Genomic DNA, 13,053 nt, shown 5'->3' with positions numbered 1-13,053 from the left:
TCCTGCTCACGAGCCCAGCTTGATATTTCTGCCTTACGTTGTTGAGGACCTCTGCCTAGGGAATGGTGCTTCCCTCAGTGGGCTGGGTCTCACTATATTGATTTATTTAAGACAATTGGGGCCAGTTAAATGACTTGGTGAGTAAGATACCAGCTTCCAAAGCTGACCCACGTTGTAGAGGTCTGACTTTTATATGTTGTTTTCCGATCTCCGTGCAAACATTAGAGAGCTTTTAAAAAAGATAGTCCCCCATAGAGGTTTGCGTGGGCCAACCTCATATAAATAATCCCTCATTGACACACTTCCCAAGTGACTCTTGGTTGTATCAAAGTGGACAGTTAGAGCTAATCACCACAGATGTCTAAACAGTTTGATATCTGTTTGTATTTATATAATAGAAAGTTTGATGCAAGAAGAAAAATATGTATCTATCTTGGAATGTGAAAATGTCTTCCTTTTATTAAGAGCAATATTGATCATTTAAATTTTCTGAGTTTTTTTAATGTTTACTGACTTTTAAGGTATATAGGGCTCTGTGACTTAAATTTATTAGAAAGTCATATTTTTTCTTTTTGTACTTAGTTATAAATTATGGAAATGTATATTTTGAGTTAGAAAAACTTACCATTTTTGATAGGAGTTCTTGTGTGTAAAACAATATGGATTATAAATCTGTAAATAAAACTTATTTATCATTGCTGTTTTTGATTCCTTAACTTTGGATACATCTCAACTTTTTATTTATTCACCTTCCCTTCCTTGCCAATAGTGTTGCACTTTTCTACAATTTTGGAAAGTCTTGGAAATCAGATCCAGGCATTATTAAAGCTACAGAAGAACAAAAGAAAAAGGTGGTGATGTACCCAGTTAATTGCCAGTTTATCAATATTTATAGCAGAGAGTTCAATAAAAGGAAGACACTTAGACTCAGTGGCATCTTAAGCAGAAGTATGCTGGTCCATATTTCCTGTGGCGCTGCCCCTGGTGCCCTTGAGATACCTGGCTTTATATTTTATGGCCTAACATTCCTTTCCCTTACCAAGGAAGCTCTGGTCATCTTCAGAGGTGAATGTTAGGCTAGGACATCTCTTTAACCTCCATGCCAAGGGCAGGCTTGTTGAATTATTCATTAAGCTAGAAAGCCAGTAATTAAGAGTCTAGCTACCCCACCCCAGTAGCCAGATGCTGTCTCTGACTGACAGAGGGCATCCTCTTCTTTTGATCCAGGGGCTAGAGACTAAATTCATGAGCTCTGTCAGTAGGGAATTGACTAGGTATTTAGATTATTTAAAGAATGACTTTAGCTGGTGTGGGAGGAACCACCACGTGTAATCTCTTCACTCAGGAGGCAGTCACAGGGCGACTAGAAATTCAAGATGTGTTTGTGCTACAGGAGACCCTATCTCAAGAAACAACAAGAAAATGAAACCAGAAAGCTCTTATGAATCATTCCTGGCCACAATTAACTGACATTAGCAGATTCTGTGGTCTACTCCTCTTTTGGGTAGACTGCATAGAAATTGCTGTGCTGATGTTCGTCAGCTCTCATACAGTAGTGAAATAGAAAGAATGAGTCAGTCAAGAGATTCGAGTTGAGCTTAAAAAGATGGAGAGAGGGGGCTGGAGAGATGGCTCAGAGATTTAAGAGCACTGTCTGCTCTTCCAGACGTTCTGGGTTCAATTCCCAGCAACCACATGGTGGCTCACAACCATCTAATGAGATATGGTGCCCTCTTATATACATGTAGGCAAAACATCATAATAAATAAATAAATCTTTTTAAAAATTAAATAAAAAAGATGGAGATGGCATGTTTATTGAGTCATAGTAATAGCCAAAGATTTGATACATACTGTTCAGTTTTGAGTAAAACAAGTTTTTTTGGTTTTTAAATTCACAGACAATAGTTGAACTCGCAGAGACTGGAAGTCTGGACCTCAGTATATTCTGCAGTACCTGCTTGGTAATGTTTATTGTTTTCTCTTCTTTCTCCCCTCTTCCTCCTGACAGCATCACAGGATAGAGGGAGTGTTGGGTGTGGGAATGGGCCTTACTAACCCTGAACATTGCACACATCGTGGAGTCTGTGATGGGTGGGCACGTACGTCTCCGTGTGGCGTGGGGCGGGTCCTATGGCAGACCCTGGCTGCACACTGGAGCCATGCTCCTGTCCTCATTTTCTTTATCCTTCAAAATGGGATTCAGTGAAACACACAGCTATTTTAAAACTACAAATTTTAGCTGCAGTTAAAAAATTCTTTTTGAATTTAAAAGTCATAGTATGAAAATTGCAGAGATTACTTTTCAGACAGCATGGTCTTAGATACAATCCTGAGTATTTGTCTGGAAGTGTCTGTGCAACTTGGAGTACTGTAGCCTCATTACACTGAAAAGTGATTACTTTCAGTCAGGTCATACATTAAAAACTTGAAAGTAGTGTTTATGAAGTCAGTTGTAGACATTTAAATTTAATTTTTTAATATCTTAATTATTTTATTAATATTTGTGAAAATACTATAAACATTGCCACAATGGTTAAAATTCCCTAAATCATACCTCAAAGTAAATTTATTTAAATTATATACTGTAAGTAAACTAATGTCTTATTATTAGTACATAATAGTAAGTAAATAAAATATTTGATGTAGTCTGGGATTATGTGGAAGTTTTAGACAGCCTAGTGTCCATTTATAATTGGAATGTTGAGAGTGTGCCCTGCTCTGCTCTTGGCACTGATTTTTGGGCACCACTACATTCTTTTGTACATTCAGGAGTTAGTTTACATGTTTTGTTTCTGTGCTTTACCATGAATACTGTTTAAGACTGTTATTTCATGATACACTGCTGTACTGTGGAGAGAATCAGGGTCCACAAAGTTATTCATATACCCATGGTTGCATGCGACATGCAAACTTTATAGTCCGTACAGAAAGAAGTTTCCTTGTTAAATAAATACTGATGGCTTTTTGTCATTGTGGCTTAAACCTTTTATTATTAAATACTATCAACCATGTGCTTTTGAGTAGATAAATCCCTATTGTAAAGAGCATATTCTGTTATACAGACATAACTTTCACCATATGGGTGTATTTCACATTGGTAAATGAGTTTCTAAGACTGTTGAGGATTTTGGAGGTGAATTAGTGTTGGTAACAGGCCAAGGGTATTGTGTTCAAGAACCTGGAGACCAACTAACCCCTAACTTTTTATTCTTGCTCAGATTGTTTCTATGTTCATTTTTAAATTTGAAAGTATCATTTAATAATGGAGACGTGGCCAGTCTTTACAGCCAGATGACTGCCCCGCCCCATGTGGTTAATGCTATCTGAGGGATGGCCCTTCAGTGGGGGAGAGAACTGTGTGTAGGCTCAGCCTCATGGGCATATCACAGGCAGGCCTCCCGTCCCCCAAGGAAAAAGAAAACAAAATCTAAAACAAAACACGCAGTTTTTCAAAATATACCCACTTTCCTACTCTCCCCTTTTGTTTTAGGAAAACCTTTGACCTCCACCCTTCAGAATTCATTCCCCCCAGTACACAGCACTATACACACACACACACACACACACACACACACACACACACACACACACACACACACACACACACACACACACACGTACATGTTACATCCAAAAACCTTAAGTTCAAGCACATAATTGAACTTATGTGGGGCATATCTGAGGTTTACAAAGGACCTGGAGATGGGTGGACCCTAGGTCAAACTGACAGCTGTGTGTGTTGCGGGGCGCACATCCACAAGATAAACATGTAGAAAAGGCTCACTCCTGTTTAAGTGTCCCAGTAATGTGGGGGATAGCTCTGTTGCCCAAGAGCAAGTGCCAGTGGGCCAGTGTGGACTAGCACGCCGTCCCCAGGGTGTGGCTAATGCATTCACACCCCATCCTAGCTGCAGGCCTGCATCCCTCAGGTTAGGCCTGGGGAAAAGACTTCCAGGGTTGTCTGTCTGGGCCTCTCTCCTGTCACCCACTCTAGTTCAGATCTTGTCCGCTCCCCTTTCCCTAGAGAATAGCAGCCACTACTGGCTCAGTCAGGAAAATGGAAGCTATAAATAGTCCCCCAAGCCCCACTGGGAAGGAAGGAAGGCGCCAATGGGGGCAGTGACCAGAGAGAGGGTGACTGGTGCCCTATCCTTTTCATTTTCTGTCAGAAAAGGGGGTGTCCACACCTGACAGGAGACAGCTACCTTTCTCCATGTTCTCCATTAAACTAGTTTTTGTGGCAGATTGCTCAGGTTTTTAAAGTGATGTTGCCTAAGAGAAAAGATAGCCGAGTGCTGGGAATAGGGGTAGGTTTTGATGCATTCTGCTGCCTTCCAAATAGATGGAGTCACAGCTATGAGAAAGGACAACTCCTCCTTTTCTTTGGTCCACAGGTCATTCATGTTAGCACAAGAGTTGCAGTTTGCTTTTTTGTAGCTCCCTCAGAATAGTATATAGCCTGTACAAAGTAATGGGGAGACGGTAGGGTTTTACTGAACGTTAGTGTGACTGATGAAGGGCCTTAGGACATTTACTTCTGTGCTGGGTTAATAGCTCTAGCACTTGTCATAAATTGAACGTTGAGGTTGGAACTCTTTGAAGCACACCAGTTAAGTTTGTGTGTTCCCTTGGCTGATTTAACATACTGGGAGAGAGAGAGCATTTGAAGACATTTACAATTGGCATTTTAGTGCTCATCAAGGCCAAGATAATGGCTTTTCCTTGAGAAATAGCGACTTCATAAACCCTTAGCATCTCCAGCTTTCTTAGCTGTGGTCATCAGTTCTAGCAGAGAAGATGCTGCCGGAGGCAGTTACAGAGAACAGTACTGGCTTCTGCTAGATTTGTTAATTTGTGGAAGGTGCCTTCATTACGTTTTCTGATTGTAAAACTGCTTTACTTGGTTGTTGTTGTCTCTTGCCATCCAGTTTTGTGCCCCTTCCTTCACTCCCATTTCTCTGTGTAGCCCTGGCTGTCCTGGACTCACTCTGTAGACCAGGCTGGCCTTGAACTCACAGAGATCTACCTGCCTCTGCTTCCCAAGCGCTGGGATTAAAGGTGTGCGCCACCCCTGCCCGGATGTTTGACTCAGTTTTAACATGACTTTCCTTTTATTAAAAAAAAAAAAAAACAACAACTTTTATTTATTAAAGACTAACCAGCATCATGATCATTAATCAAATGAGTTTTTATATAGAAGTTTAGAAAGGCCAATGTTTGTTTGTTTCTCTGTAGCCCTGGAACTCTCCTGTAAACCAACCTGGCCTTGAACTCAGAGATCCACCCCTACCTTTACCTTCCAAGTACTAGGATTAAAGATTTGTACCACCACCACCTGGCTTAAGGCTGATGTTTATATTATTTAGAAACTTGAGTCATATGAATTAAATGTGTAATTATAACAAATTGATCTTTACTTCTTTTTTTTTTTTTTTTTTTTTTTTTTATGTTTTTTGAGACAGGGTTTCTCTGTGTTATCTTGGCTGCCCTGGACTTACTTTGTGGACCAGGCTGGCCTCGAACTCACAGCTATCCACCTGCCTCTGACTCCCAAGTGCTGGGATTACAGTGTGTGCCACCATGCCCGGCTGATCTTTACTTCTTAATTTTGAAGAGTGAGCACGGCAGTAGAGCTCTTGTCCTGCATTTAGTACTCAGGCTGAGAGAGACAGCTTTAAGAGCTCAGTTGTTACTTTCTGCAACCCATTCTCCATTCTTTTCTTTAAAAAAAAAAGTTTAAACATTTCATATTATGGAGTACTTTTGCTTCTTTATTGCTGTAGTTTTTGTTTTGAACAAATTAAATGAACAGTAATTTTGTTCGGCTTTCTTGGTTTGGGAATGTTGATAAATTTTCAAAATACAGTATTATTTTTTAGTTGTATTTTGAAAATATAAATTTTCTGCTTTCTTTTATATATACAGCATCTTTCATAATACTTTAATGTACCTATTAACAGATTCGTAAGCCGGTGAGGTCCAAGCACTGTGGTGTGTGCAACCGCTGTATAGCAAAATTTGACCATCATTGCCCATGGGTGGGTAACTGTGTAGGTAAGTCATGTTGTCAATCTCTAAGTATGTTGTGAGTTTAAGTTACTCTAGGTAACTAATGGCATCAGTATTTAATCATCTATGTCACAACTCACTGAGGTGCATGTACATGAATGGGATATAGATGTGTGTACAAATCAGTCTGAAAGAGTCTAATTGTTTCACTCTGCATTCTTTCTGTATCTGCTTTGTCCTCCTCTGTTGAGTAGCAGTGGCATTCATCTGATGAGGCGGATAATATTTATTTAAACTTTAAACTGGAGAAAGTGAAACAATAATAACATTTGAAAAGATGTGTGCAAAGGCAGAGAAGGATCACACCCCTCAGTGTTGATGGTGCAGTCTAAGAGCATTCGCTCTGTGAGCTGAAAGTGGCTTTGGAGATTAATGAGGTGATAGAAAGGAAATATTACATGACTGTTGAAGAGAAGCTTTTGAAAATCTCCATTGTAAGGGTTCTAAAAGGAAGACAGAAGTTTATTGGAACCCTCACAGCAAACTGAAAGCCACAGTGACGTTTTGTGTGACCTTGTGGGACTCCCGTGCCTTCACAATGAGCACTGTTCTCATCACACCATGAGTGTAATTGCAAACGTTCTTACTTTAAAGCTTTTATTAAAATAGTTTTCTTGAAAGCTATTTCACAAAGTAAATAATATATACGACTGTCATCCAAGTTGTAGAACTCCTTTCTTTGCAGTTCCCGTTGTTTTCTCTTAGCTGAAAAAAACTTCCTTCTGTGCTGTTTCAGGTGCAGGCAACCATAGGTACTTCATGGGCTATCTGTTCTTCCTGCTCTTTATGATCTGCTGGATGATTTATGGTTGTGTTTCTTGTGAGTACAACGAGTTTCTGCCTTCTTACAACATACCTGTTTATATAATTAGCTTATGTTTACTGTATCAACAAATTAATGTAATAACAGATCTTTTAACAAAAAAGTTATTGTTTGTGGCATCCAAAGGAAAAAGTGAGGTGCCTATTTATCAAATGGATTCAGTGTCGAGCACAAGCAAACAGTGGTCAGTGAGCACCTTTTCGTGAGGATGTCCTTTGTGGTTTAATAGGCTTTGGAAAGCTGGGTCAAATACACCAGCAGTTCATAGTCACATACTTGCTCTACTAGCCAGATGGATCTAGTGGCTGTACTGGCTCCTCTTACCACCAAATAGCTGAGAAAACAAACATACAGTTAAGTTTGCATAAACTTGAAATACTTTACAAAGTGTGGTTTATTGCCTACTGGGCAATGTTAGCAGGTCTCAGAAGTTACTTTTTGTTTTGGTTTTTCAAGATAGGGTTTCCCTGTGTAGCCTTGACTGTCTTGAACTCACCTTTGTAGACCAGGCTGGCCTTGAACACGCAGATCTGCCTGCCTCTGCCTCCCAGGTGCCGAGATTAAAGGTGTGTGCCACCACCACCAGAAGTTACTTTTTAAAGATAAATTGTCACTTGTCTTATCAATGGGCTCAGTGCTTTGAGAATTGAGAGGAAGATGCTGTTTTCTCTGCTTCTGTGGGTAGAAGTTGTATCACAGATCCTGGTTTGAAAGTCAATCTCAGAAAGACTATTAGTCCTGTCTGCAGAGATAAGAGTAAATAAGATCCCCAAATAGAGATGGAGAAAAATATTTGGTCCAGGAACTTTACCTAATTTTCAAGTCCACATATCTAGCAGGGAACAGTTTCCTACCAACAAAAGTCATGTTTCTGTTCTTATGCCAGATTTTGCATTAGAGAGGCCCCACCTTACTGAGTTGCTGTTTATTACTTATCTTTTCTCTTGTTAAAAGATAATGCTCGCTCCAGTACTGGTAACATGCAATAGCATCTATTACTGCTTATTCTTAGCAGATAAAAAAATTTTTTTTAAAGTTTGGCAGCTGTTTTCCTGATTTTTGCTCTGATACATATTTTTATTGATATACTGTAGAATTGCTAAGATTACAGAAACATTTGCTGTTCTATCTCATGAAGTTAAATCTAGACTGTTAGATCTGTTTCTAGTGGGGTCAGCATACATCTGAGGTGACTAGAAGGGTTAACGTGTGTCATCTGTCTTCTGATTTTAGACTGGGGACTTCACTGTGAGACCACTTACACGAAGGATGGGTTTTGGACATACATTACTCAGATTGCCACATGCTCCCCTTGGATGTTTTGGATGTTTCTGAACAGTGTGTTTCATTTCATGTGGGTGGCCGTGCTACTCATGTGTCAAATGTACCAGGTATGTGCAAGTACTTTCTCCTTGCTGTGTGAGCTACAAAACTCGTCCAACTTCTCTTTCTAGCTGCTCAGGCTTATTGAGGATGACTTGTTTTTTTCATTTGCCTTTTCTTTTTTGGGTCCTTTCCCCTTTGTAGTCTGCTTTCAGCAGAAACTTTTACTCCTGACTCAGATATTAGCACTTGGACATTTGTGAGCTTAATTTTGTGTTCATTTTAATCTTACTTAGCTTGTATAAATACTAGTATATTATAATAGCAGTATGTATAAATACTTTTACTTAGGAGTCTTTAAGGAATCTCTTCCTCTGTTTTTGGGGGACAGTATCCCTTTGTAGATAAGGTTGATTCTGAATTTGGGGTCTTCCTTCCGTAGCTTTCTGAGTGCTACGATTATAGGCATATGCAACTTACTTTAAACGAATCTGTTGGAGCCGGGCGTGGTGGCGCACACTTTTAAACCCAGCACTGGAGAGGCAGAGGCAGGTGGATCTGTGAGTTCAACGCCAACCTGGTCTACAAATCGAGTCCAGGACAGCTAAGGCTACACAGAGAAACCTTGTCTCAAAAAAACCAAAAAAGAGAATCTGTGGGGGGGGAGGCTGTCTGTGTTCATAGTGTCTATTGCTGTATGTATTGTGTTCAGGTTGTGTATATGCTTTCACATTTAACTGGCTACTTTTCTCATTTGCAGTGATACTGTATAAACTAGCTTGATTGCATCTTAAAAAAAAAAAAAATTCCAGGCCAGCCTGGTCTACAGAGCGAGTCCAGGACAGCCAGGGCTCTTGTTACACAGAGAAACCCTGTCTTGAAACACTCCCCCACCCCACCCCCCAAAAAAATTCTGTGCAGGTTGTCTTGAGAATTTTGTGTATGTTCAATTTCAGAAAGGCTAACGGGCTGCTTTCTCTTCTTAGATAACGTGCTTAGGTATTACTACAAATGAAAGAATGAATGCCAGGAGATACAAGCACTTTAAAGTCACAACAACGTCTATTGAAAGCCCGTTCAAGTACGTATACATTTACAAACGTAATGCTTTCTTTTGTTGCATGTTTACTTTGAAAGCACACTCTATGTCTAGTGAATACATCAAAGGGAAGTGTTTTCTATAGAAGAACCTCTGAAGCAGGGATGTTTCTTTGAGCTGTGCTTAGACTAGATTTAATTATTAATGAGTTTAAGGTTTTTGTAGAAAAGACAGTAGTCAGCTCATCATGATGACAAATCTGTCACATTAACTGAATATGCAGTCATGCTCTTACTGGAAAGTTTACTTCAGGCCTGATGCTTAGAAGTAATAATGCACTAATTACATGAAATACTTAAAGCCCAGTTTTGTGTAAGCTGCTTAGTGACTCTAAATTTATTGTCTACTTCTAGAAGGGAAACCAACTTCTTCTAGAGGTTCAGTAATTACATATGAGGTGCAAAATGAATTGCTTCTCCAGGTGTCACTGAGGCCTCAGAGTCCCTGAACTCACCTTGACGTTCTTTACAGATTATCACTTTTATTAAAGGCCATTCTCACATTCAGACTTGTATAATTAATTGTTATGCTTTTACGTCTTTTATCAATTTTGGACCTAGTTTGGTTTATTGGCAAATAGCCAGTAATCAAGGAAGGAGTGTGAATGAGTGTGTGTGTGTGTGTGTGTTTGTGTGTGTGTGTGTGTGTGTGTGTGTGTGTGTGTGTGTGTGTGTGTTATAGAAGCAAACAGTGTATGTGGCGCTAAAATGAAGCAGTTGGGTCACTATAAAGTATAATTGTGTAGTATCTTAAATTAGCAAAAGAAAATAAATTCTGGTAGATATGTAAAGAAGAATGAAAGCATGTCTATTTTGCAGTGATAAATTACTTCTTTCTTGCAGCCTGAAAATTTAAGCTTAGGAAAAAAAATGTTAATATGAACACTACATAGAAATCATATTAAGTCATTCATCCTAACTGAATTCTCCTTTCTCTTGGGGTCTGATTTTAGCCATGGATGTATAAGGAATATTATAGACTTCTTTGAATTTCGATGCTGTGGCCTTTTTCGTCCTGTTATTGTGGACTGGACCAGACAGTATACTATAGAATATGACCAAATATCAGGATCTGGGTACCAACTTGTGTAGCAGTGTCTTCATCCTGTGAAACAATGTTGCTGAATGGTGCCTGAAGATCGTGTCTGTCCGTGTCGCTCTCTCACTCGAATCCACATCCTTGGAACAAATAGCATGCTGTATGTAGGGCTAACAGTGAATTGTACAGTCTTTTTTTTCAGTACTTTATTAACAAAAGCAAACATGGACAGAACACACTGCCACTTCTAGGAAGAATAAAGATCATAAAAAGAATTTTCATGGTTCTTAATATAGGAATTCACATCATATTCACCTTTTGTGTTTTGTTTTCATAATATTTTTTTCATGAAAAAGTGAACTTACTCTATTACTAGAGATGGCATACCAAGGATAAATGTTGTTATAACTAAAATTAAATTTATGTTATATGGCTAAATTGTATTACGCAATACTTAAGAGTATTGCACCTAATTCCAGGAAAATTGTCTTAAATTGATGACTAGTAGTATTATGTGCATTTTCGATGTACATGTAAATACTGTGATGAAAATCATGTGGTTTTATTAGAGCTCTACTGTGCTGTGCTCCCAAAGGCACAGAAATGATGTTCACGGAGATGTGCTCGCTGTTGTGTTGCCACCAGCTGCTGCAGTGCTGGTTCATTTCTAGTTCAGTGAAATAATTCAACCTAGTGACCTTGCTCTGCGGTCTCATGGTCTGGTAGTAAAGCACTTGCATGAGTATACTAAGTCATAATATTTTGTTGAAATTTAAAGCCCTACTAAGTGCATGATACACTGCATAGAATGTATACTCGCAGATACTGTCCAGTGAAGCATAAATTAGGATTTAATTTCATGCGCAAAACAGGCCAATTTTTTAAAGAGTTGAGGTGGATTTTCAACAAGAGGCAAAACAAATATGCTAATGAAAAATTCTTTATTAATAGAGATAAATGGATATGCTTCTTTTTAAATTCTGAGCTGAAAAAATAAATTATAGACAAAATAATGGAGCATAAGCTAAAGGTGGAGCATGGCCTCTGTACATAGCTCATGTGAGTAAAGGAAAAGCTGACAGAATAGTCTTTTTAAATGACCTATCAGAAAGAAGATTTTAGCCCCAGGGTTGTTTTAATTTTTCCCATATTGAATATGTTTTGAAGTTTAATACTTTCTGAAACATTCTCAGATTTTATTGCTAAATGTGATGCACTGACTAAGTTCTGTTGCGGCATTTCCATACCCTCATGAGCGATTTGTCACTGCTTCCATGAATATTGTTTACAGAGAGACTTGGCTTAGTCCTCTTAAATGCTGCAGCAAACTGTGGTTCGAGCAACCTGTGGGAGGGGCTGAGGGAGGGGTCAGAAGGACAGATCCTAGGCCAGTGTAAAGAATGTGTATCTGTATATAAATAATTTATCAAATAGTTTTCTCTTTGTGTCTATATGTATTAGTGTTTTTAAAGCTGCTCATTTCATTTTGTCCAACCAAAAAAGAAAAGGGAGATATTAACGAGCTTCTAGTGATGTTCAATGTTGCTGTTAATAGGCACTCTGCCCTGCAAGCCCACTGCATGTCCAGTGCTAGGTAGGATTAGGATTCCCTGTAAATGCTGGCGACAGGTATTAAAGCAATCTAGTGGTATACCCGCCCTGCCTTAGTAAGAGGAGCAGCAGACATGTACATAGTTAATGCTCAGTATTTCCAAGTACTACCATTTTATAGTAATTTCTGTGACCATAAGTCACCCCCCAAAACTACCCTTATTGTACTTGAGGGTTTTAATATTAGAATTGGCATATGTACTTTATTTTTGAAAAGGGACGAGATGGGTGTGGGGAGGTAATAGCATTGTACCATTTTGTCATAGAATGTAAAAAATTGGTCAACTGTATAAATGTCTCTGCTAGTTTTGGCTATTAATGGGGGGAAATTTTAGGTAATTTTTAAATTCAAAGGTTATTTATAAAATGCTAGGATGTTTTAATTTTGTATTTCGAGTCACTTCACAGGAAGACTCAGTTGCAATTTTTATCAGATACATTTTTATCAACAGCTAATGACTTTGGTGGTCCTCTCAGTTTGAGTAAGAATGTTGTTACCATGTTTTCTTTGTGGTACAGTGTTCTTTCACTGCAAGAGATGCTTCTCAGTAGAGCAAACCCCTGTAGATGGGTAACTCCATGGAAACATTTGCAAGGAGGCTTTAGCTCCGGCCATTTCATAGTGTCAGTGCACCTGTAACAGATAGGCAGATGGTCTGGAGGCAGCTGTGCCCCACGTGTTGTCACTTTGTAGGTCTTGTTTGTAGAGCCAGTTTAACCCAGCTCTCAGGCTGTGTGTGGAGGTGGCCGTATGAGGGAGACTTCTTACTGGTTAGTTGGATTCCTTTAGGAAGGAGGGACTAAGTTCTCAGCTCTGAACATGAATTCTTTGGAGTTTTTCATCCAGATTTTTGTTCTTTGTAGTTTATTTTAAATATGAGGCATAAAGAAGCATCTTACTTAAGCTATGAATATTTTGATTTTATATTTTCTTTATTTATAACTGTGCCAAGTATTATTTTGCTACTTACTGTGTTACTTTGTGGAAAGAAAAACTTGTAAAGTGTTTAATAAATTAGTCCTCCTTACATAATTTAAACCTGTCAAATTTTGTAAAATATTAATCAAAATAAATATTGACTCTTAAA

The 13,053-nt window shown here is 38.8% G+C and overlaps 1 protein-coding gene across 2 annotated transcripts in view; it reads left to right on the top strand.

Annotated features, from left to right (window-relative positions):
- Nucleotides 1-13,053, top strand: part of ZDHHC17 (zDHHC palmitoyltransferase 17) — a 68,897-nt gene extending 55,844 nt beyond the window's left edge. For both annotated transcript variants that reach the window (XM_084797267.1, XM_084797268.1), the window contains 7 exons: nt 729-851; nt 1,901-1,963; nt 5,963-6,056; nt 6,808-6,891; nt 8,128-8,285; nt 9,204-9,298; nt 10,269-13,053. In XM_084797267.1, coding sequence (XP_084653393.1) covers nt 729-851; nt 1,901-1,963; nt 5,963-6,056; nt 6,808-6,891; nt 8,128-8,285; nt 9,204-9,298; nt 10,269-10,407 — 756 coding nt within the window. In that variant the 3' untranslated portion in view covers nt 10,408-13,053. The remainder of the gene's footprint in view (nt 1-728; nt 852-1,900; nt 1,964-5,962; nt 6,057-6,807; nt 6,892-8,127; nt 8,286-9,203; nt 9,299-10,268) is intronic.

This window comes from Acomys minous, assembly GCF_964271855.1.
Source record: "Acomys minous genome assembly, chromosome: 9".
Taxonomy (NCBI): Eukaryota; Metazoa; Chordata; class Mammalia; order Rodentia; family Muridae; genus Acomys; species Acomys minous.
Note: the sequence above shows the minus strand (reverse complement) of the source record. Positions and strands in the feature narration are given on the sequence as shown.